This window comes from Carcharodon carcharias, chromosome 3, assembly GCF_017639515.1.
Source record: "Carcharodon carcharias isolate sCarCar2 chromosome 3, sCarCar2.pri, whole genome shotgun sequence".
NCBI classification, from domain to species: Eukaryota; Metazoa; Chordata; class Chondrichthyes; order Lamniformes; family Lamnidae; genus Carcharodon; species Carcharodon carcharias.
Genome location: NC_054469.1, coordinates 9,460,274 through 9,484,088, shown reverse-complemented (window position 1 = coordinate 9,484,088; position 23,815 = coordinate 9,460,274). Strand labels below are relative to the sequence as shown.

The 23,815-nt window shown below is 45.2% G+C and overlaps 1 protein-coding gene across 4 annotated transcripts in view; it reads left to right on the top strand.

Annotated features, from left to right (window-relative positions):
- The window catches only part of LOC121276468 (transmembrane protein 249-like), a 98,922-nt gene that overhangs the window by 59,968 nt on the left and 15,139 nt on the right, over positions 1-23,815 (top strand). For 2 of the 4 annotated variants that reach the window (XM_041184905.1, XM_041184904.1), the window contains 3 exons: positions 13,605-13,797; positions 16,947-17,038; positions 18,012-18,148. In XM_041184905.1, the coding sequence (XP_041040839.1) occupies positions 13,611-13,797; positions 16,947-17,038; positions 18,012-18,148 (416 nt within the window). In that variant the 5' untranslated portion in view covers positions 13,605-13,610. Of the gene's footprint in view, positions 1-13,604; positions 13,798-16,946; positions 17,039-18,011; positions 18,203-23,815 lie in introns of those variants that run through there. The other 2 variants (XM_041184906.1, XM_041184907.1) reach the window with 2 other exon arrangements.

Genomic DNA, 23,815 nt, shown 5'->3' with positions numbered 1-23,815 from the left:
CTGGTAGAAGTGTATAAGATTATAAGGGGGCATAGACAGGGTCAATAGGAAGGACCTTTTCCATTAGTAGTGGAGACAATAACCAGGGGGCATAGATTTAAGGTAAGAGGTAGAGGGCTATGGAGAAATTTTTCACCCAGGTGGGAGCCTGGAACTCACTGCCTGAAAGGGTGGTTGAGTCAGAAACTCGCGTAACATTTAAGAAATATTTAAATATTCACTTACATTGCCATAGCCTCCAGGGCTATGGGCCAAGCACTGGAAAATGGGATTAGTGTAGTCAGATCTTTGTTGATCGGCGCAGACACGATGGGCCGAATGGCCTCCTTCTGTGCTGTAAACGTTTATGTGTCTATGCAGTGAGGAGACACCATAGATCCTCACATTGCATCTTTGAACGTTTGACTACTGACTGGCTGATAGCAGCGCACATACCCACTGTGATAAGGCTCCTGTCATGGGGACGCAGCAGAGGCCCTAATAGTTGTTCGATTCCAGGAGCATGATGACAACATGCAGTGAGAGAGAATGATGGAACTCTGTGGCGCCTGCCCATGACATTGTGGTTGCAGCTCCAGCAACTGTGACATGACTGAGTCCAGAGGCTTCTTCATCTGACTCAGATTCAGCAGATTTCTGGCCTCCAGCAGTCCTCCTGGGAAGTCCCTGCCACTGCCTGCTGTGGATCAGGCAGTGCGATATGCTCAACCATGGCTACTCTAAAGCTAGGCCCACCGAGTTGTGTATCTCTGCGCTGGTGGAGGGTGTGGGTGTGCGCTGTGACAGGTCTTCAATGAAGGTGCCTACAGATTCCTCTTCAGAGGTTTCTTCGGGGCTTGATTGGAGGCCTTGGGTTGTGGACTCCGTCGGCTGTTTCCCAGTTGTAAAAGCAAGGGGGGATAATTAGTGCATGGCAGGGGACTGCAGAACAGGACACATCATTCACAGCATGGTTGTCTGATGGATGCTGCACTGCTAGAGAGCACCACCTACCTCACCATCAGCACAAGAACAGTCCGGATCCTCACTGGCCAGCTGAATGGCTCTATTTTCAAAGTCCATGAGAACCTTGATTTCAGGCATTCCTCCACCGGTCTGCGACCTCTCCCTCTTGTTGTGTGACAGATTGTCCTGCATGAATAGAGGTGGAGAGAGTGTAAGCAGGACACCTGCCAGGTATCACCTTACCAGCTGATAAGTATGCCTGGCATGTGAGGTAGGTGAGTGGTGCCACAGATGGGATGAGAAAATGAAGGTGTGTGAGAGAGTGTATCCCTTGAACTGGCAGTGAGTGAGAGCCCTGTGGATGTGTGATGGGTTGTGAGTGTGTGTGAGTTGAGAGTGATAAGAAGAGTGACCTACCCTGGCAGAACAAAGGAAATCATTCATCTTTTTTTGGCACTAGGAAGCTGTCCTCTTTTGTAGGTTGTTGGTGCTGACCACCGCTGCCACTCCCTCCTATGCTGGATTAGTGATGCTTCTGCCCATCCTGTGGCCAGAGCAGGAGTAGAGGATATCAGGGCGCGCCTCCACTGTGTCCAAAAGGTGCTCGAGGGACATGTCATTTATCTGGTGGGCTGCAGTCTTCTTGCCTTTCAGGGTCATGTTTTCTTTGCAGCAGTCCTGGGCTGGAAGCACTGAGAGGTGTGCGTGTAGCTGCACTTTAAATATGGCATCCGACATGATGAAGCGGCAAGGTGATGGTGTGGCGGACGAATGAGACTCCGCCTGCCATCGAAATGGCGTGTTTCCTGGTAATGCATGATTAACGAGGTGGGATTGGGACCATACATTGAGTATATTCAAGAAAGAAATTGATCATTTTTTTGGATATTAGGGGCATCAAGGGTTAAGGAAAGAAAGCAGGAATATGGCAGAGGAGGACCAGCCATGATCATATTGAATGGTGGAGCAGGCTCGAAAGGCCAACTCCTGCTACAAATTTCTACGATACGGCTTTGCAGCTGCCGGGTAAGGCATCGCATTTCCCACCCCCCCCACCCACTACTGAACATAGTGCAAACCTGGGACCATTCCACCCCAAGTTTCAATTCCCAATCGAAATTGCATTCCAATCAAATTTGGGGTCCACTAGCTACTGTGGTGGGGTTTGAACCCATGTCCCCCAAGGATTAGGTTGAGCCTGTGACAGTGTAAGTTTAGTGAAAGTACCACTACACCACCATTTCTTTAACTTTTCAATTGAAGTCCTCAGTAGACTTATTGTGTCTTCTTGTTCTGTTGATGTGATGAACACTAGCTCTAATGTTTCTTTCTCTGTTGTTCTCTTTGCTGTTGCTGGCGGACCGCAGTCTATGAGCTCAGCTACTTAAACAATAACTTATGGATGGGCATTGCTATATTAATTGTCTCGCTCATTGCATCCATCCTTTACTTCTTAAACCATATTATGGTAAGTTGTCACTTTCAAGTTATTCATTAACAACTGAGGGTACAGCTTGGGACTTGGTGGTATAAAGTGTTTGAATATTGGCTATTCACATCTATCATGTTAGTTTCCAACCTTTCCAGAGTAATAGAGTGTAACTGCTGGCTATCTCCTAAGTAAAATGGCCTTGAAACTGCTGGGGAGGTCTTGAGCGTCTGGATCTGAGATGTTTTTGGAACTTCCATCCGCCCACTACCTGTTGTTCCTGACTCTGTAAAGGTCAGGTTAATTTTGGTGGTTGCCTTGCTGTCACAATGAGTTGTCCGCCCAGGATGAGGAGGTGGAGGGTTGGGGGAGGTGAGAGTAATTTTACTGCAGAATCTTGCAAGATTATTTTTATATCTTGCCTTCATGGCATGGCACATGGGTGCAAAGTCATAGAATCAAATGTTGCAGAAGAAGGCCATTCAGCCCCTTGTGCCTGTGCTGGTTTTTTGACAGGGCTGTCCAATTAGCTCCACTCCTTTGTTCTTTCCCCATGGCCCCACAAGTTATTCCCTTTCAAGTGTTTACCCAATTCCCTTTTGAAAGTTAGTATTGAATCTGCTTTCACCGCCCGTTCAGGCAGTGCATTACAACAACTCACTACCAGAATAAATACTCTCATCTCTCCCTTTGGTTCTTTCCCCAGTCATCCTAAATCTGCGTTCACTGGTTAGTGACCCTCCTGGCAGTTTTTCCCCATCTACTCTATCAATGCTTCTCCTAAATTTGGTCATTTCTATTATATTCCCTGCACATAGCTTTCTCTGCTCCACATATCTGAAGTCCTTTATCTCTGGTACATTCTAGTAAATCTCATTAAAGTCTTGACATCCTCCATAAAGTGTGGTGCCCAGGATTGACAATACACCAGCTGACACTTAGCCAGTGACTTATTAAGCTTCACTATAACTTCTGTGCTTTTGAATCCTATGGGCTGTATTTTACGTGGCCCTGCCGAGTGTGTTTTGGGTGGGGTGGGGGACATAAAATAAGGCCAGTGCCCACCCACCACCTTCCCGCCCACACCCGAGCTCACCCCCATAATACAGGGAGTGGGAGGACACCAATATTGGCAGCTCGCTCAGCATATTCAAATAAGCGATCAAAGGTCAATGGTCTCGACCATACGCTGCCCAGGCTTTAAAACATTTGGCATGGGCAACTAGGCAGGAGCAGGCAGCCTGATTTTTTAAAAAAACTTTTTCAAATGGCAAGAGGGAAGGGGGTCCACTCCTCAAGGGCTGCACTTAGCTGATCGTGGTAATAACTTCTACACAAACAGGAGGGTCTGGAAGGAGATCGTCTTCATCCCCAGCAAGGAGGGAGGTGGGTGGGGCAGAGGGGGGGGATGCAGGTTGCGAGCGGGGACCTTACCCCCCTCCCCCACATAAAATTCAGCTCATTGTTCCTTGCTGAGGGTCAAGTAGAAGAATTGCACCCTGAACACCCTGGGCAGATATGCCCTCCTATTGACAGCCCTTCTCCCTCTTCTCCTCCTGCTGCTTCCAGCAGCTTGCATTACTCTGTGTGGGCCTCTGCTTATTCTCCCTGGTATAGTCATGTTGGCATACTCAATTCCTTAACTCACATTGCTGTTTGTGAGAATTTGCTGTGTGCAAATTCACTGCCGCATTTCCCACATTATAACAATGACATGCTACACTTAACAAGTACACCATTAGCTGTAAACCGCTTTGGGATGTCCTGAGGTGGTGAAAGGTGCTATATAAATGGAAGCCTTTTTTTTTTCTTCATTCTTTGGTTTATTTCCTCTGGCTATTGTGACGATTCTACATGTGTTTGGTGCACCAACCAATTGCTCCCATTCATGGGTGCACAAATCAGCATTTCACTTGGAATTGAGTATGCCAGTGAGGCGTTGTTATAGAGGCAATCTCACTAGACTAGTAACCGAGCGGCCCAGGCTAATGCTCTGGGACATGGGTTCAAATCCACCAGAGCAGCTGGTGGGGTTTAAATTCAATTAACCTGGAACGTAAAAGCCTAGTCTTGGTAATAGTGACCATGAAACCATTGTAAATCCACTAATGGCCTCTTTGGGGAAAGAAGAATATAGATGGGGGACAGCTTTGGGCCTAGAAAAACTGGCTTTGGCTGCAGCAGCTGATAGGCAAGGGCATTGGTAGAGTGATATGGTTGGGAGGATGAATGCTTTCATTCCTCTCCTGAGAGAGGACAGCAGGTTTATACTCTGGGCCTCAGCAATCCTAGTAATGTGTTGGAGGCCAGATTGCAGGACTGCTCTGAGATCCTGCAAGCTCCTTTGAACAAAATCCACAGCTATTGTGGCAGCATCTAAGCTTGTATGGCTGCAGTTTGAGTCAGACATTGGTTGACTGACATTAGGTATTGGAGCAGAAGCAGATATATTGGCCATTAAGTTCTGCACTGTGGTTGGGATGAGAGAGAGTTGGCCACAACTTCTGCTCTGGAAAGGATGGGCTTCAAGCTCTCTGCAAAGCCCTGTGCTAAGTTGGTGTCAGACCTCCCCATGCTCCTTGACATTGACCACAGGTCTTCTGGCAGGCTTCAATGAACTAAGCATTTTGTTGTACGTACCCATCAGAGTTCTGTTACCTGACATATTGAAGTGCTCACCTGAGTCCTCTGCAGTTGAGCCCAATGCACAATGTTGGCAACTGGCACCTGTGCTATCCTTGCCTCCTGCTCGAACTGCAATGCACTCACGCCCAGTGTCTCAACATGTGCAGATCCTGCTCCGATCTGTCTGCTAAGAAAGGAGAGGTGGCTATGGGTATGAGATCAAGTGATGGTGCCACGTTTTGAGCATTGCTCTGTTCTTGGTGTTTCTCTACTCCCTGGCCCGTATCGGAGAGGGAAAAAGGCACAAGGCTAGATGGTGGTGATGGTGGAGGGGTGGGGTGGAGGGGAGAAGTAAAGAGGTGCATTGTGTGCAAATTATGAGTTTGAGGCTTGCCGCAGTGCGAGGTGTGTGAGGGCAAAGCATATGAATGTTAGGTATGAGTCCTGATTGATAGGGATTGTTGGTAGGTGAGCGCCAGGGGTATGTGGTGAATTGACCAGTGGCTGAGTCTAGTGATGCAGTCGGATATGTCATTCGAAGACGCATTCACTACCCTCAATGACTTGTGTGAGGCCATTGAGCTTCTTGCAGCACTGTATCCAGATCCTTGGGGTTTGACTCAGGGCATTTACCTCCACAGTTAGCTGCACCCAATACCTTTCTCCATCCACCCCTGAAGATATTGGACATCTCACCTCCTTTCCACATCCTCCACCAAGATCTCCAGTGCAATGTCCAAAAATCTTGGAGCCCACAACTCTCCCATGTTGTGCCATTTCCTCACTGTTTCCCAGGGCAAATTCACTTACCGCACTACTCCCAGCACCCGATGTAGCCACAATGTCCCCACCTTTGAGAGACACAGGCTAACTTTAAGGTGTACTAGGAAGCTACTATTTTGGACCTCCTGTGCAGCCAAAAAATAGCACAGTAAGCACGGGCACCATACAGAAATCTAGCCCCCTGTGTGTTCATAAAGGTAAGGATCCTGTTTAACAGCTTCTTAACAGCTATATCAGCTGCTCCCACAAAAAGAGCAGGTGCTTTACTGTTTCAAGTACAAACCCATTTCCATCTGTTTCAGATGAAGTTACATTGTTTCCCATTGTGAGATTTGAACTGCTGATAGTTTTGCTATTGTGAGATTTGAACTCTTGATAATCTTTTTTTTAAACCACTTGGCTATTTAGGCCAAGTTATAAACATGTTTCCATCTGTTTCAGATGAAGTTACATTGTTTCATAGTTTGCCTTTGTGAGATTTGAACTATTGATCTTTGGGTTACAAACCCAGTACCATAACCACTTGGCTATTTAGGCTAAGTAGCAGGTGCTTTACATTTAACATGTACTATTCCACCAATTAAGTTTGACCTCTAGTTGCTGTGAAGTTATCAGATCTCCAGCAGATGATGATATAGTGGTAATGTTGCTGGACTAGAAGTCCAGAAATAATGCTCTGGCAGACATGTGTTTAAATCCCACCATAGCAGATGGGGGACTTTGAATTTAGTTAATTTTTTAAGAAGCTGGTCTCAGTAATGGTGAAGGAAACCTACCATCCTTACCTGATCTGGCCTACATGTGACTCCAGACCTCACAGCAATGTGATTAACTCTTAACTGCCCTCTGAAAGCCACTCTGTTCAAGGGCAATCAAGGATGGGCAACAAATGCTGGCCTTGCCAGTGCTTTTTTTAATTCATTCATGGCATGTGGGCATCACTGGCTAGGCCATTTATTACCCATCCCCAGTTGCCCTTGAGAAGGTGGTGGTGAGCTGCCTTCTTGAACTACTGCAGTCCATGTGCTGTAGGTACATCCACAGTGCTGTTGGGGAGCGAGTTCTAGGATTTTGACCCAGCAACAGTGAAGGAACAGCGATATAGTTCCAAGTCAGGATGATGTGTGGCTTGGAGGGGAACTTCCAGGTGTTGGTGTTCCCATCTATCTGCTGCCCTTGTCCTTCTAGGTGGTAGTAGTTGTGGGTTTGGAAGCAGCAATCAAAGCAGCCTGAGTGAATTCCTGCAGTGCATCTTGTAGATGGTACACACTGCTGCCACTGTGCGTCAGTGGTGCAGGGAGTGAATGTTTTTTGTGGATGTGGTACCAATCAAGCAGGCTTCTTTGTCATGGATGGTGTCAAGCTTCTTGAGTGTTGTGGGAGCTGCACTCATCCAGGCAAGTGGGGAGTATTCCATCACTTGTGCCTTGTAGATGGTGGTCAGGTTTTGGGGAGTCAGGAAGTAAGTTACTCGTCGCAGGATCCCTAGCCTCTGACCTGCTCTTGTAGCCACAGTATTTATATGGCTCACCCAGTTCAGTTTCTGGTCAATGGTAACCCCCAGGATGTTGATAGTGGAGGATTCAGTGATGGTAATACCATTGAATGTCAAGGGACGATGGTTAGATTCTTTCTTGTTGGAGATTATCATTGCCTGACACTTGTGTGGCATGAATGTTACTTGCCACTAGTCAGCCCAAGCCTGGATATTGTCCAGGTCTCACTGTATCTGCACATGGACTGCTTCAGGATCTGAGGAGTCGTGAATGGTGCTGAACATTGTGTGAACATGCCCACTTCTGACCTTATGATGGAAGGACGGTCATTGATGAAGCAGCTGAAGATGGTTGGACGTAGGACACTACCCTGAGGAACTCTTGCAATGATGTCCTGGAGCTGAGATAACTGACCTCCAACAACTACAACCATCTTCCTTTATGCTAGGCATAAACCTGTAGAGTGTTGTCCCCCGATTCCCATTGACTCCAATTTTGCTAGGGCTCCTCGGTACCACACTCGGTCAAATGCGACCTTGATGTCAAGGGCAGTCACTCTCACCCCATCTCAGGAGTTCAGCTCGTGTGTCCATGTTTGAATGAAGGCTGTAATGAGGTCAGGAGCGAAGTGGCTCTGGCGGAACCCAAACTGGGCATCAGTGAGCAGGTTATTGCTAAGCAAGTGCCGCTTGATAGCACTGTTGATGACTTCTTCCATTACTTTACTGATGATCGAGAGTAGGCTGATGGAGCGGTAATTGGCCAGGTTGAATTTGTCTTTGTCCTGCTTTCTATGTACAGGACAAACGTGGGCAATTTTCCACATAGGCAGGTAGATGCCAATGTTGTAGTTGTACTGGAACAGCTTGGCTAGGGGCACGGCAAGTCCTGGGACATGACTATTTCCAGAATATCATCATGGCCCCCAGCCTTTGCAATACCCAGCGCCTTCAGCCATTTCTTGATATCACGTGGATTGAGTTGAATTGGCTGAAGACTGGCACATGTGATGCCAGGGACCGACGGAGGAGGCCGAGATGGATCATCCACTCAGCACTCTGGCTGAAGATTGTAGCAAATGCTTCAGCCTTATCTTTTGCACTGATGTGCTGGGCTCCCCCATCATTGTGGATAGGGATTTTTGTGGAGCCTGCTCCTCTAGTGAGTTGTTTAACTGTCCACCACTATTCACAACTGGATGTGGCAGGACTGCAGGGCTTAGATCTGATCCGTTGGTTTGGATCGCTTAGCTCTGTCTATCACTTGCTGCTTGTGCTGTTTGGCACGCAAGTAGTCATGTGTTATAGCTTCACCAGGTTGACACCTCATTTTTAGATATTCCTGGTACTGCTTCTGGCATGCTCTTCTGCACTCTTCATTGAACCAGGGTTGATCCCCTGGCTTGATGGTAATGGTAGAGTGGGAGATATGCCGGACCATGAGGTTATAGATTGTGTTCGAGTACAATTCTGCTGATGCTGATGGCCCACAGCGCCTCATGGATGCCCAGTCTTGAGTTGCTAGATCTGTTTGAAATCTTTCTAATTTACCATGGTGCCACACAACACGATAGAGGGCACCCTTAATGTAAAGGTGGGACTTCGTTTCCATAATGACTGTGCGGTGGTCAGTCGTACCAATACTGTCATGGACAATGTATCTGCGGCAGGCAAGTTGATGAGGATGAGGTCAAGTATGTTTTTCCCTCTTGTTGATTCCCTCACCACCTGTCGCAGACCCAATCTAACAGCTATGTCCTTTAGGACTTGGCCAACTTGGTCAGTAGTGGTGCTACAGAGCCACATTGAAGTCCCACCTAGAGTACATTCTGCGCACTTGCCACACTCAGTGCTTCCTCCAAATGGTGCTCAACATAGAGGAGCATTGATTCATCAGCTAAGTGGGTACGGTACATGGTAGTCAGCAGGAGGTTGACCTTAATGCCATGAGACTTCATAGGGTGTGGAGTCGACTCCCTCCCGACTATATAACACTATGCCGCCATCTCTGCTGGATCTGTCCTGCCGATGTGAAAGGACATGCCCAGAGATGGTGATGGTGGTGTCTGGGACATTATCTGTAAGGTATGATTCCATGAGGATGACTATGTCAGGCTGTTGTTTGACTAGTCTGTAAGACAGCTCTCCCAATTTTGCTCCTGGTTGTTAGTAAGGAGGACTTTGTAGGGTCGACAGGGCTGAGTTTGCTGTTGTCATTCCTGGTGCCTAGGTTGATGCCGGATGGTCCATCTGGTTTCATTCCTTTTTTGAGACTTTGTAGCAGTTTGATACAACTGAGTGGCTTGCTAGACCATTTCAGAGGGCATTTTAAGAGTCATAGAGGTCTACAGCCTTCAGCCCATCGAGTCTGTGCTGGTCAAACAAGTAACTATTCTAATCCCATTTTCCAGCACTAGGCCCATAGCCTTGTATGCCATGGCATCGCAAGTGCACATCCAAATACTTCTTAAATATTATGGGGGTTTCTGCCTCTACCACCCTTTCAGGCAGTGAGTTCCAGATTCCCACCACCATCTAGGTGAAAAAATTCTTCCTCACCTCCCCTCTAAACCTCCTGCCCCTTATCTTAAATCTATGGCCCTTGGTTATTGATCCCTCCACCAAGAGGAAAAGTTTCTTCCTGTTTACCCTATCAATGCCCCTCATAATTTTATACACCACAACCATGTGCCCCCTCAATCTCCTCTGCTCCAGGGAAAATAACCCCAGTGTATCCAATCTCTCTTCATAACTAAATCTCTCCAGCCCAGGCAACAAATCTCCCCTGCACTTTCTCTAGTGCAATCACATCCTTCCTATAATGCAGATTCCAGAACTGCACGCAATACTCTAGCTGTGGCCCAACCAGTGTTTTATACAGTTCCACCATAACCTCCCTGCTCTTATATTCTATGCCTCGGCTAATAAAGGCAAGTATCCCATATGCCTTCTTAACCACCTTATCTACCTGTCCCGTACCTTAAGGTACTTATAGACATGTACACCAAGGTCCCTCTGATCCTCAGTACTTCCCAGGGTCCTACCGTTCATCGTGTATTCCCGTGCCTTGTTTACCTTGCCCAAGTGCATCACCTCACACTTATCCGGATTAAATTCCATTTGCCACTGATCAGCCCATCTGACCAGCCTGTCTATATCCTCCTTTAATCTGGGGCTATCCTCCTCACTATTTACCACCCCACCAATTTTCATGTCTTTCGCGAACTTACTGATCAACATTGCTGTGTCTCTGGATTCACATGTAGGCCAGGTCAGATAAGGATGGCAGATTTCCTTCCCTAAAGGACATTAGTGAATCCAGATTGGTTTCTACAACAATCAACAATGACCTTTAATTCCAAATTTTTTATTGAATTCAAATTCCACCATTTGCCGTTGGATTACTGGTCCAGTGACAGTACCACTACACCATCGCCTCCCCCTAGTCCTTGCTCAGTGTAAGTTATGCCACCAGCTAGTGGGAAGGATATAGAAGAACAAATCTGCAAGGAAATTACAGAGGTGTAAACATCATGCAGTAGTTATAGTGGGGGACTTTAATTACCCATACATAGATTGGAATACTGGTTTAAGGGTCAGTGAGGAACCAGCATTCCTAGATTGTGTTCAGGAGAATTTCCTACAACAATATATGTCCAGTCCAACAAGAAAGGAGGCACTGCTAGACCTGGTTCTTGGGAATGAGGTGGGCCAAGTAGATCAAGTGACAGTGGGGGAACATTTAGGGACAGTGATCATTATATCATAAGGTTTATGATGATGGTGGAAAATGACACTGGTCAATCTAGTGTAAGAATAATCAACTGGCAGAGAGCGGACTTCAATGGGGCAAGAGCAGAGCTGAGCCGGATAGATTGGAACCAAAGGTTGGCGGGATAAACAGTAGCTATATAATGGGCTACCTTCAAAGAAGAGATGGTTTGGGCACAGTCAAGGTATATCCCCTCAAAAGGGAAGGGTAGGACAAACAAATCCAGAGCTCCCTGGATGACAAAGGAGATAGAAATTAAGTTAAAGAAAAAAAAGTGTGCTTACAACAGGTAAATACAATTGAGAATCAAGCTAAATACAGAAGGTTCAGAAGGGATGTGAAAAAGCAAATATGAGAAGCAAAGAGAAATTGTGAAAAAAGACTAGCAGCTAACATAACAGGAAATCCCAAAGTATTCTGTAGGAAAACAATAGTATATGGGTGGTAAAAAGGGGATTTACATACAGAGGCAAGAGGCATGGCTGAGGTGTTAAATGAATACTTTGCAGCTGTCTTTACCTATGAGGCAAAGGCCACGGTGACAGAGGAAGAAACTCAGTCACTAGAAGGGTTTAAAATTGATAAGGAGGAGGTGTTGGATAAGCTGTTGGTACTTAAAGTTGATAAGGCACCGGGAGCTGGGGAGATGCATCCAAGAATATTGAAGGAAGTGAGAGCAGAAATTGCAGAGGCACTGGCAATAATCTTTCAATGTTCCCTGGATTCGAGGGAGGTGCCAGAGGATTGGAGAATTGCAAACAATACACCCTTGTTCAAAAAGCCTTGTAAAGATCTGCCCTGCAATTACAGTTTAGCTTTGGTGGTGGGGAAACTTCTAGAAACAATTATTCGGGATGGAATTAATAGTCACATGGAAAAATGTGGAAGAGTCAGCATGGATTTGTTAAAGGAAAATCATGTCTAATGAACTTGCTGGAGTTTTTTGAAGAGGTAACAGATGGTTGATGAGGTCATTGATGTGGTGTATATGAACTTCCAAAAGACGTTCAATACAGTGTCACACGACAGACTTGTGAGGAAAGTTATGGGTCATGGAATAAAAGGGACAGTAGCACCGTGGATACAAAATTGGCTGAGGGATAGGAAACAGAGAGTAATGGTTAAGGGGTATTTTTCAGGCCAGAAGAAGGTTTGTAGTGGAGTTCCCCAGGGGTCAGAGTTTTTAGCTCATCGGGTGGGTGCACACTCGACCCAACCAAACGTAGAATGACGCGGGATATCTCGATTGGCGGGAGGGTGCCCTGGATTTGACAGCGCGCCTGCCAGCCATTAAAAGGGCTATTAAGGCCATTAAAAAGGCCATTGAAATAAATTTTTATCGCTGCACGTTTGGAGTATAATGTGGGAAAATAGGAACTAGTCCACTTTGGCAGGAAGAGTAAAAAAGCAGCAAGTTATTAAAATGGGGAGAGATTGCAGAACTCTAAGACACAGAGAGATCTTGGTGTCCTGAATCAGAAAAAGTTAGTGTGCAGGTGCGGCAAGAGATTGGGAAAGCAAATGGAATGCTGTTGTTTATTGTAAGGGGAATGGAATATGTATTGGTGAGACCACGTCTAGAGTACTGTGTACAGTTTTGAGCTCCTTATTTAAGAAATGACATAATTTTGTTAAAAGCAGTTCAGAGAAGATTCACTTAACTGATTGCTGGGATGAGGCAGTTATCCTATGAGGAAAGATCGGACAGGTTGGGCTGAGTCCATTGGAGTTTAGAAGAATGAGGGGTGATCTTATTGAAGCATGTAAGACCCTGAGGGGACTCGACAGGGAGAATGCTGAAAGGATGTTTCCCCTTTTGGGAGAGACTACAACCAGGGGACACAGTTTAAAAATAAAGGGTCTCCCATTTAACACGGAGATGAGGAGAATTTTTTTCTCTCAGCGGGTCATGAGTCTGTGGAATTCTCTTGTGTAATGGAGGATGGTTCATTGAATATTTTTAAGGCAGAGATAGATTCTTGATTGACAAGGGAGCCAAAGGTTATTCGGGGTTAGACAGGAAATTCAAGTTGAAGCCGCAGTCAGATCAGCCATGATCTTATTGAATGGCGGAGTGCACTCCAGAGGCTGAATGGCCTACCCCTGCTCATAATTCATATGTTTGTATATTCGTTTGCCCTAATTTCTGAAATTCCCTCCCTTTAAACCTCTTCACCTTTCTTTGAGACGCTCCTTCAAACCTACCTCACCTGTCCTAATATCTTACATGACTTGGTTTCACGTTTTTATTTGATTATACTCCTGTGTAGCGCCTTGGGTTGTTTTCCTACCTTAAAGGTGCTATATGAATACAAGTTGAGATTGTTGTTGATGTGGTAATGGGGTTAGATAAAGTAGGGATGACAGGAGGCTCATGTGGAGCATAAGCACCGGCACACACTCAATGGGCCGAATGGCTTGTTTCTGTCCTGTACATTCAACATCAGAGGGCATGTTTTTAATAAAGGCTTTAAACTTGTAAAAAAATGAATTAAACTGTTCTTCCTTCCTTCTTCCCTTCCCCAACCCTCACCTTCTCTGCTTCTGATACCCAGGACAGCATGCAGTTTGCTGGATTCTTCATGTTCCTGATTCTGGTGGGCTTATGGCTCATTATCACATCCATAGGCAGGCGAACTCTCATCATTGACTTGAATGAGGATGCATATGAGTTCTACATCCACCATTACCTTCAGCACAAGGGCACCCTGGATGAAATCTACATCAGGCTCATGACCCAAAAATCTGGTGGGTGAAACGAAGCACCAGATTTCACATCTCTGACGCAGCACAGTGCTTGGCTCAGCAAACACACCTTGTCCAAGAAAAAAGACAGACCACTCAGCCACCTGTTTATACAGATCAGTCATGCACCTTTAAGATGCCCAATATGTGTCTCCTCCAAGGAGGAGGTAACATCCCTGCCTCTGAGCCAGAAGCTCTAGCTTCAAGTCCTGCCCCAAGACTTGTTGGCCAAGGAAGATGTGTTCATATCGCGGCCTAAGAGGTTGAGTATCGACCTGTCAATCCTTCCAACACATGCCAATGGCAGGCAGTAAGAGCGGGAGAGATTCCTGGTCAGCCATGTGATGAAAAGAGCACTGGAGCCTCTACCATCACTATGCATAGCTCCAGACTACAACATGCATGCAATAATATATGTTGCCACAGTAACTCGAGCTCCCTCCAGCTACGAGGAAAGTATTGACCTGTGCATCGGCTACCAGTCACATTGTGGCTAATTGAGAATCCTTGTGTGGATAATAGGGAATCTAGAATAAGCATATAAAGAAGCCAGATGTGGTTAATTGGGAATTCCAGGAATGACTAATTGAGAATCCAGATATTTTGATTGAGAATCCAGCTGTGGATAATTGGCAATCGAGGTGTGGATAAACAGAACTCCACAATAGGTTAGTTGGGAATCCATATGTGACCAACTGAGAATACAGATGTTGTTCATTTGGAACTTAGGTGTCTATAATTGAGACTCTAGACCAGATTAATCTGGCATCCTGATGTGAATAATTGTGAATCCAGAAGAAAAAATTGCACTCGTGATTATTAAATAAAAAATAGACACTGTCATTGTATGTGTGATCTCGTTCCCAAAGCTTGCGCATGTGAACTTTTAAGTTTCTCTGTGTGTTTGTTGGCAAAGTGGTAAGCCAGAAAACAGAGTGTGCAAGTGTTTATTTTGATCATTGTGGCTGCTTTAATTCCTTGGTCACTGAATGATGGAATGATGAAAGATTTTTGTTAGTTAAATATATACACAAGAAGGACCCACATTATGTGAATTTTAAGCTAAAATTAGTGCATGGAAGTAAAACGGTATTGTCTTGGCTAAACTTGTGGTTGGAGCACATAGTTAGCCCTCCTGGCTCCCTGCCTAATCACTGATGAAAGATAGAACAGGAGACTAATATTTACACACTTCATAAACTTTTATTAACAGAGATACAAATCACAAGCATGCACCACAAACAACCACAATTTCAGTATAATAAAAGCAAAATACTGCAGAAGCTGAAGATCTAAAATTAATACAGAAAATGCTGGAAAAACTCAGCAGGTATAGCAGTGTCTGTGGAGAGAGAAACGGTTAATGTTTTGAGTCCAATATGACTCTTCTTCGGAACTGTTAAACACAATTGCAGTCTGTTCTCCCTTAGGTTGGAAAGTGAAGTAATCCAACCTGAAACTAGGGTCCAAAACCTAAACAAGGGAAACTACGAAGATATGAGCGTGAGTTGACTAAGATAGATTGGAGAACTTCATTAAAAGGCATGACAGTGGATAGGCAATGACTAATATAGTGGATAGGCAATGACAATGAATGTATGCATTGCAACAGTTATATATTTCTTGCTGGTGCAAAAACACAACAGGAAAAGTGGCCCAACTATGGCCAACAAAAGAAATTAAGAACAGTATTAGATCCAAAGAGGAGTCATATAAAGTTGCTAGAAAAAGTAGCAAACCTGAAGATTGGGAACAGTTTAGAATTCAGCAAAGGAGGACCAAGAGATTCATTAGGAAGGGAAAAATAGAGTATGAGAGTAAACTTGCAAGGAACATAAAAGAGGACTGTAAAAGCTTCTATATGTAAGAAAAGAAAGATTGGTGAAGACAAATGTAGGTTCCTTACAGTCTGAAACAGGAGCATTTCCAATAGAGAACCAGGAGATGGCAGAGCAATTAAACAACTACTTTCGTTCTGCCTTTTTGGAGGAAGCCACAAATACCTTCCCAGAAATACTAGGGAACTAAGGGTCTAGTGAGAAGGAGGAATTGAAGGAAATTAGTATTGCTTAAAAAAAGCAGCACTGGAGAAATTAGTGTGACTGGAAGCCAATAAATCCCCCGGGGTCTGATAATCTACATGGAAATAGTGGATGTGTTGGTTGTCATCTTCCAAAATTCTGTAGACTCTGGAACAGTTCCAGCAGATTGGAGGGTGGCAAATGTAACCCCACTATTTAAAAAAGGAGGGAAGGGATAAAACAGGGAATTACAGACTGGTTAACCGAATATCAGTGGTAGGGAAAATGCTAGAGTCTATTATAAAAGATGTGATAACAGGAGATTTAGAAAATATCAACGGGATTAGACAAAGTCAACATGGATTTATGAAAGGGAAATCATATTTGACAAACCTACTGGAGTTTTTTGAGGATGTAACTAGGAAATAGATTGATTTCTAGGCTCTAAAGGTGTCAAGGAGTATGGAGAGAGAGCGGGGGTATGGCATTGAGCCAGAGGATCAGCCATGATCATATTGAATGGCGGAGCAGGCTCGAAGGGCCGAAAGATCTACTCCTGCTTCTATTTTCTATGTTTCTATGTTCCTACATTATAGGAGCACAAGTTAATGCCACCATCTGGACACAATTAAATACTCAATTCAAATACAGTTAACCATGGGTCTTGAAGCCAGCTGCTGGCACCTACTGTACCTCAAAGGGCAGCTAGGACAACAACATTTTGGATAACTTACATCACATTTTCCTTCATCCGCCATAATAGACTGGATTGTACAGTGACTGTGGGTGAAGGTTGATGGATGAGGTAGAGACTATGGCAGGCCAGATTGTATAGTGACTGTGGGTGAAGGTTGATGGAGGAGGTAGAGTCTATGTTGGGCCAGATTGTATAGTGACTGTGGGTAAAGGTTGATGAACGGGGTTGAGCCCATGGTTGAGTTGGTGGATGGCTGAAGTTGTGCCCAAGATCAAGAACCTGAGCTGTGGAAGGAGTGTGCTTAATGTGCCAAATACTGCAGATGCTGGAGATCTGAAATTAAAACAGAAAATGCTGGAAAAACTCAGCTCTGTATGACATGTTTCTTGATTTTTTAAACATAATTGTTGAACTTCTCCAATGGCCTTTTCCAGGACAGGGAAAGTTTTACTACAAGCTAATCCTGAATGGCACTTACATTGAAGTACTAAGTCTGACTGGCATCAAGTTCTCCACCAATCCAGAGGTAACTTTTATTTTTATTTCAGTGAGGTAAATATACACCAAAAGTTGTGAAGTGTCATACAGAAATCTGCCCTCATTGAGTCAGCTGGTTACAGCAGATCAGGTTCGAACCTTTGGTGAGTTGAACAGGTAATGTCTGCTGATTTAACTACAAAAACTCAAGATCTCTTTCTCGCTCCATTACTTCAAACACATCACCCTTTAAATAAAAGCAAAGTACTGCGGATGCTGGAAATCTAGAACAAAAACAAAAATACCTAGAAAAACTCAGCAGGTCCGACAGCATCTGCGGAGAGGGATACAGTTGACGTTTCGAGTCCGTATGACCCTTCATCAGAACTAAGACATATAGAAATGAGATGAAATATAAGGGGTGGGACAGGAGAGCCGGATAGGGGGCCCTCTGTCCAGCTCTCCTGTCCCACCCCCTTCTACCAACTTATATTTCATCTCATTTCTATATGTCTTAGTTCTGATGAAGGGTCATATGGACTCGAAACGTCTACTGGATCCCTCTCCGCAGATGCTGTCAGACCTGCTGAGTTTTTCCAGGTATTTTTGTTTTTGTTCTACATCACCCTTTAAACATGGTCCACATTCTCGCTTCATTGGAACATAGGAAATGCTGGACAAAAAGGACTAAGGTCCATCTAGTTCACCTTCTGCCATCCCTGGTAGTCGCGTAATACAATAATGCTCTTGTTGACTAAACATTGGTTGACCTCATCTGAAGCAGCCTTGATGGGCACTGGGTGGTCAGGTTTGAGGTTAGCCTTGATGGGCCTTCATGTGGTTGGTCAGCTCGCCAGCTCAATTGGGCAAGGCATTTGGAGAATCTGGTGCCTACCCTAGCTAGCAGGAGCCAGTGGCCTCTGAATGTAATCAAGAGGATCCAATTTTTTCAAAGTCAAGTCAAGTTCATTTCTTAAAAAAAACAAATCTCAACAGGTGATAACAATTGTTTCTTTTTTCAGAAGCTTGAAAAGTTAGGGATGAGACTGGCTGCCAAGTTAAACTTGAACTACTTTGATTGTGTGGATTTATCAAGCAAACATGTCATCAAGCACTGGCCTCAGGACAAAGCCGAAGACACAACAAACGGAACAACGGGGTCGGTTTCGTATGTTTAAGAGCATCTAATAAAAAAAAGTGCTGCTGAGTCAAAGGGATGTCACTCCTGATGTTTGGGATGCAGTCCCCATTCTGTAACTACCTTTGTTTTTCACTTAACTCCTCACAAGTCAGGAATGAGAGTGTCTTACAATCCACAGAATCATACAGTGCAGAAGAGGCCCTTCGGCCCATCGAGTCTGCACTGACACGTGAGAAACACCTGACCTACCTACCTAATTCCATTTGCCAGCACTTGGCTCATAGCCTTGAATGTTATGACGTGCCAAGTGCTCAACAGGTGGTACTTTTTAAAGGATGTGAGGCAACCCGCCTCCACCACCCTGCCAGGCAGCACATTCCAGGCCGTCACCAACCTCCCCCCTAAACCTCCTGCCCCTCACCTTGAACTTATGTCCCCTTGTGACTGACCCTTCAACTAAGTTACAGTGATCATGGGGGATTTCAATATGCAGGTAGACTGGGAAAATCAAGTTGGTAATGGATCCCAAGAAAAGGAATTTGTGGAATGTCTACGAGATGGCTTTTTGGAGCAGCTTGTGGTGGAGCCCACTAGGGAACAGGCAATTCTAGATTTAGTGATGTGTAATGACACAGATTTGATAAGGGGGCTTAAGGTGAAGGAACCCTTAAGAGGAAGTGACCGTAATATGATAGAATTTACCCTGCAATTTGAGAGGAAAAAGCTGGAATCAGGTGTAATGGTATTACAGTTGAATAAAGCTAACTACAGAGGCATGAGGGAGGAGCTGGCCAGAATTGACTGGGAGATGAGCCTAGCAGGAAAGACAGTGGAACGTCAATGGCAGGAGTTTCTGGGAGTAATTTGGGAGACACAGCAAAAATTCATCCCTAGGAAGAAGAAGCATACTAAAGGGAGGATGAGGCAACCATGGCTGACAAGGGAAGTCAGGGACAGCATAAAAGCTAAAGAGAAAGCATACAATGTGGCGAAGAACAGTGGGGAAACCAGGGGATTGGGAAGCCTACAAAGACCAACAGAGGACAACTAAAATAGAAATAAGGAGGGAGAAGATTAAATATGAGGGTAAACTAGCCAGTAATATAAAAGAAGATTGCAATAGTTTTTTTAGATACATAAAGGGTTAAGAGAGAGGCAAAAGTGGACATTGGGCCGCTGGAAAATGATGCTGGAGAAGTAATAATGGCGTACAAAGAAATGGCGGAGGAACTAAATAGGTACTTTGTGTCAGTATTCAGGGAGGAAGACACAAGTAACATCCCTAAAATTCAAGAGAGTCGGGGGGGCAGAGGTGAGTATGGTGGCCATTACCAAGGAGAAGGTGTTAGGAAAACTGAAAGTGGATAAATCACCTGGACCAGATGGATTACACCCCAGAGTTCTGAAAGAGAGAGCGGAAGAGATAGTGGAGGCATTAGTGGTGATCTTTCAGGTATCACTGGAGTCAGGGAGGGTCCCAGAGGACTGGAAAATCGCTAATGTAACCCCCCTATTTAAGAAGGGAGTGAGGCAAAAGACGGGAAATTACAGGCCGATTAGCCTGATCTCGGTCGTTGGTAAGATTTTAGAGTCCATTATTAAGGATGGGATTTCAGAATACTTGGAAGTGCTTGGTAAAATAGGGCAAAGTCAGCATGGTTTCATCAAGGGGAGGTCATGCCTGACAAATCTGTTAGAATTCTTTGAGGAGGTAACGAGCAGGTTAGACAAAGGAGAGCCAATGGATGTTATCTACTTGGACTTCCAGAAGGCCTTTGACAAGGTGCTGCACAGGAGGCTGCTCAGTAAGATAAGAGCCCATGGTGTTGGAGGCAAGGTACTAGCATGGATAGAAGATTGGCTGTCTGGCAGGAGGCAGAGAGTGGGGATAAGGGGGTCCTTCTCAGGATGGCGGCCGATGACTGATGGAGTTCTGCAATGGTCAGTGTTGGGACCACAACTTTTCACTTTAAACATTAATGATCTAGATGAAGGAACTGAGGGCATCCTGGCTAAGTTTGCAGATGATACAAATATAGATGGAGGGGCAGGTGGTATTGAGGAGGCGGGAAGGCTGCAGAAGGATTTAGACAGGTTAGGAGAATGGGCAAAGAAGTGGCAGATGGAATAGAATGTAGGGAAGTGTGGGGTCATGCACTTTGGTAGGAAGAATAGAGGCATGAACTATTTTCTAAATGGGGAGAGAATTCAGAAATCTGGAATGCAAAGGGACTTGGGAATCCCAATCCAGGATTCTCTTAAGGTTAATTTGCAGGTTGAGTCGATAGTTAGGAAGGCAAATGCACTGTCTATCTGGTTTCTTGTATCAAGCAATACTTGATCCCAATTTATCTGATTGTTTCTGGAAGCTTTACACTCTTTTTTGTGATGATATCACTGGTTTCATGCACCCCAAATGATGAGAGCAACAATCTGGCTTTCAATAAAATTGGCCGAGCTTGGAAAAGTGTGATATTGCTGTTCTCCCTCATCTGGTTTATAATGGGAAACGTTTGAATCTACAGCATCTACGAGCCAGATTATATTGACAGGGATGTGCTGCTGAGGCTTTATAAGGCTCTGGTCAGACCACATTTAGAATATTGTGAGCAATTTTGGGCCCTGTATCTCAGGAAGGATGTGCTGGCCTTGGAGAGGGTCCAGAGGAGGTTCACGGGAATGATCCCAGAAATGAAAGGCTTAACATATGAGGAACGTTTGAGGACTCTGGGTCTATACTCGATTGGGTTTAGAAGGATGAGGGGGGATCTGATTGAAACTTACAGAATACTGAAAGGCCTGGATAGAGTGGACATGGGGAAGATGTTTCCATTAGTAGGAGAGACTAGGACCCGAGGGCACAGCCTCAGTAAAGGGAAGACCTTTTAGAACAAAGATGAGGAGAAACTTCTTTAGCCAGAGAGTAGTGGATCTATGGAATTCATTGCCACAGAAGGCTGTGGAGGCCAGGTCATTGAGTGTATTTAAGACGGAGATAGATAGGTTCTTGATTGGTAAGGGGATCAAAGGTTACGGGGAGAAGGCGGGAGAATGGGGTTGAGAAACTTATCAGCCATGATTGAATGGCGGAGCAGACTCGATGGGCCAAATGGCCTAATATCTGCTCCTATGTCTTATGGACTTATGGGAACAGCTGCTCCCTATCCACCCTGTCCATGCCTCTCATAATCTTGTACACCTCGATCAGGTCGCCCCTCAATCTTCTCTGCTCAAACAAAAACAACCCAAGTCTATCTAACCTCTCTTCATAACTTAAATGTTTTATCCCAGGCAACATCCTGGTGAATCTCCTCTGCACTCCCTCCAGTGCAATCACATCTTTCCTATAACGTGGCGACCAGAACTGCACACAGTACTCCAGCTGTGGCCTCACCAAGGTTCTATACAACTCCAACATGACCTCCCTACTTTTGTAATCTATGCCTCGACTGATAAAGGCAAGTGTCCCATATCCCTTTTTCACCACCCCACTAACATGCCCCTCCGCCTTCAGAGATCTATGGACACACACGCCAAAGTCCGTTTGTTCCTCAGAACTTCCTAGTGTAATGCCGTTCATTGAATACTTCCTTGTCAAATTACTCCTTCCAAAGTGTATCACCTCGCACTTTTCAGGGTTAAATTCTATCTGCCACTTATCTGCCCATTAGACCATCCTGTCTATATCTTCCTGTAGCCCAAGACACTCATAATGTCTCTGATTTCCCGTCCACTGTCTTCTCAAAAAACATCCCTGCAGTTTTGTGGAAGGGACATTAATTACCAAGTAAGACAGGAATTTAGGCATCTGGGCAGAACAAAAGGGAGCTTCGGTCCTCCACCTCCTTGCGTCCTGCAATTCTCTCTCACATTCTTCTAAACTCCAGGGGGTATAGGTCCGATTTACTCAGCCTCACCATAGGACAACCCTCTCATCCCAGGAACCAATCTAGTGAACCTTTGCTGCACTGCCTCCAATGTGTGTATATCCTTCCTTAAATAGGAAGTGCAACACTGCACACAGTACTCCAGGTGTGGTCCAAGGCTTGTTTATTCCAATAACTTAATCCCCTTACACTAAACACCAACATACCACGTGCCTTCCTAATTTCATGCTGTACCTGAATGCTAATTTTCTGTGTTCCTTGTGCAGGTATATCCGATCCCTCTGAACATCAACAGCTGTGATTTTCATGCCTTTTAAAAAGTATCCTGCTTTTCCATTCTTAATCCCAAAGTGAATAACCTCACACTTTTCCACATTTTACTCCGTCTGCCATCATGTTGCCCACTCACTTAACCTGTCTCTATCTCGCTTCAGCCTCCCCATGTCCTCCTCACAACTTGCATTCCCACCCAGTTTTGTATCGTCACCAAAACTTGGATACATTACCCGTTGTCTCAGTTATTAATATAGATTGTAAATAGCTGAGGCCCCAGCACTGATCCTTGTGGCATTCCACTAAAGGAACATGGGAGCAGGGAGTAGACCATTCAGCCCATCGAGTCTGCTCTGCCATTCAGTATGATCATTCACTTCAATGCCTTTTTCCCACACTATCCCCATCTTCCTTTACAACATTGGTATTTAGAAATCTGCCAATCTCTACCTTAAACACACTCAATGACTGAGCTTCCACAGCTCTCTGGGGTTGAAAATTCCAAAATTTCACAAATCTCTGAATAAAAAAATTTCTCCTCACCTCAGTCCTAAGTGGCTTCCCCCTTATTTTTAATTGTAGCCCCTGGTTCTAGACTCCCCAACCAGGGGAAACATCTTACCTTGCATCTATCCTGTCTATCCCTTTAAGTATTTTGTAGGTTTCAATGAAATCACCTCACATTCTTTGAAACTCTAGAAAATACAGGCCCAGTTTCCCCAATCACTGTTCTCAGGACAGTCCCACCATCCCCAGGAACAAGTCTGGTGAACCTATGTTGCAGTCCCTCTATGGCAATAATGTCTTTGCTAAGGTAAGGGGACCAAAACTACACAAACTACTGTCGGGGCCGAATTTTCCCGTTGGTTTGTGGAGCTGGGCCCCGCACATCCACACGTAAAATGATGCGTGGTGACCTCGAGCGAGCATCCCCACGTCACCACGCGCCAACACGATATTTTGTTGGGCAGGAGCTTGATGATGTCCAATGCACGCCCGCCATTAATGAATGGTCCACTTGACGCCCTTGACTCACCAATCGACGCTGATTTTTCAGCGCCCGTGCAATCTTCGGGTTGGCACATGGGTGCAACGGACAGGCGGCTTGGACACATTTGTATAAACTTCATCCCCGGGTGGGATAAGAGGGCTCAGTGGGGTCGCGAGTGTGCACTGTCAAGTATTGATTTTTCAAAGTTATTGATACTTGCGTGTGTGATCTGCAATACTTAGAAAAGCATACCTGCTGCTTGGTCTGGACTCTTAACCTTCAGGTCAACACTCTGCAGTGAGGAATCTTTTTTTGGGCCTGAAGGTTTCAGGAAACCTTCCCTAAACCAGGGAATGGGAGCTAAACTGTCCACTGGAGGCACCTCCTCTGAGGAGGAAGGGAGGGCTTGAAGGGGGAGGAGCGCACATTCAGCCTCCAGGGGAGCCACCTTTGGGAGGACAGGTGCAAGCACACGGAAGGGGCCACAGAAGATGCCACTATCCTGCTGCCAGGGTACATAGGCGGCGAAGCAGC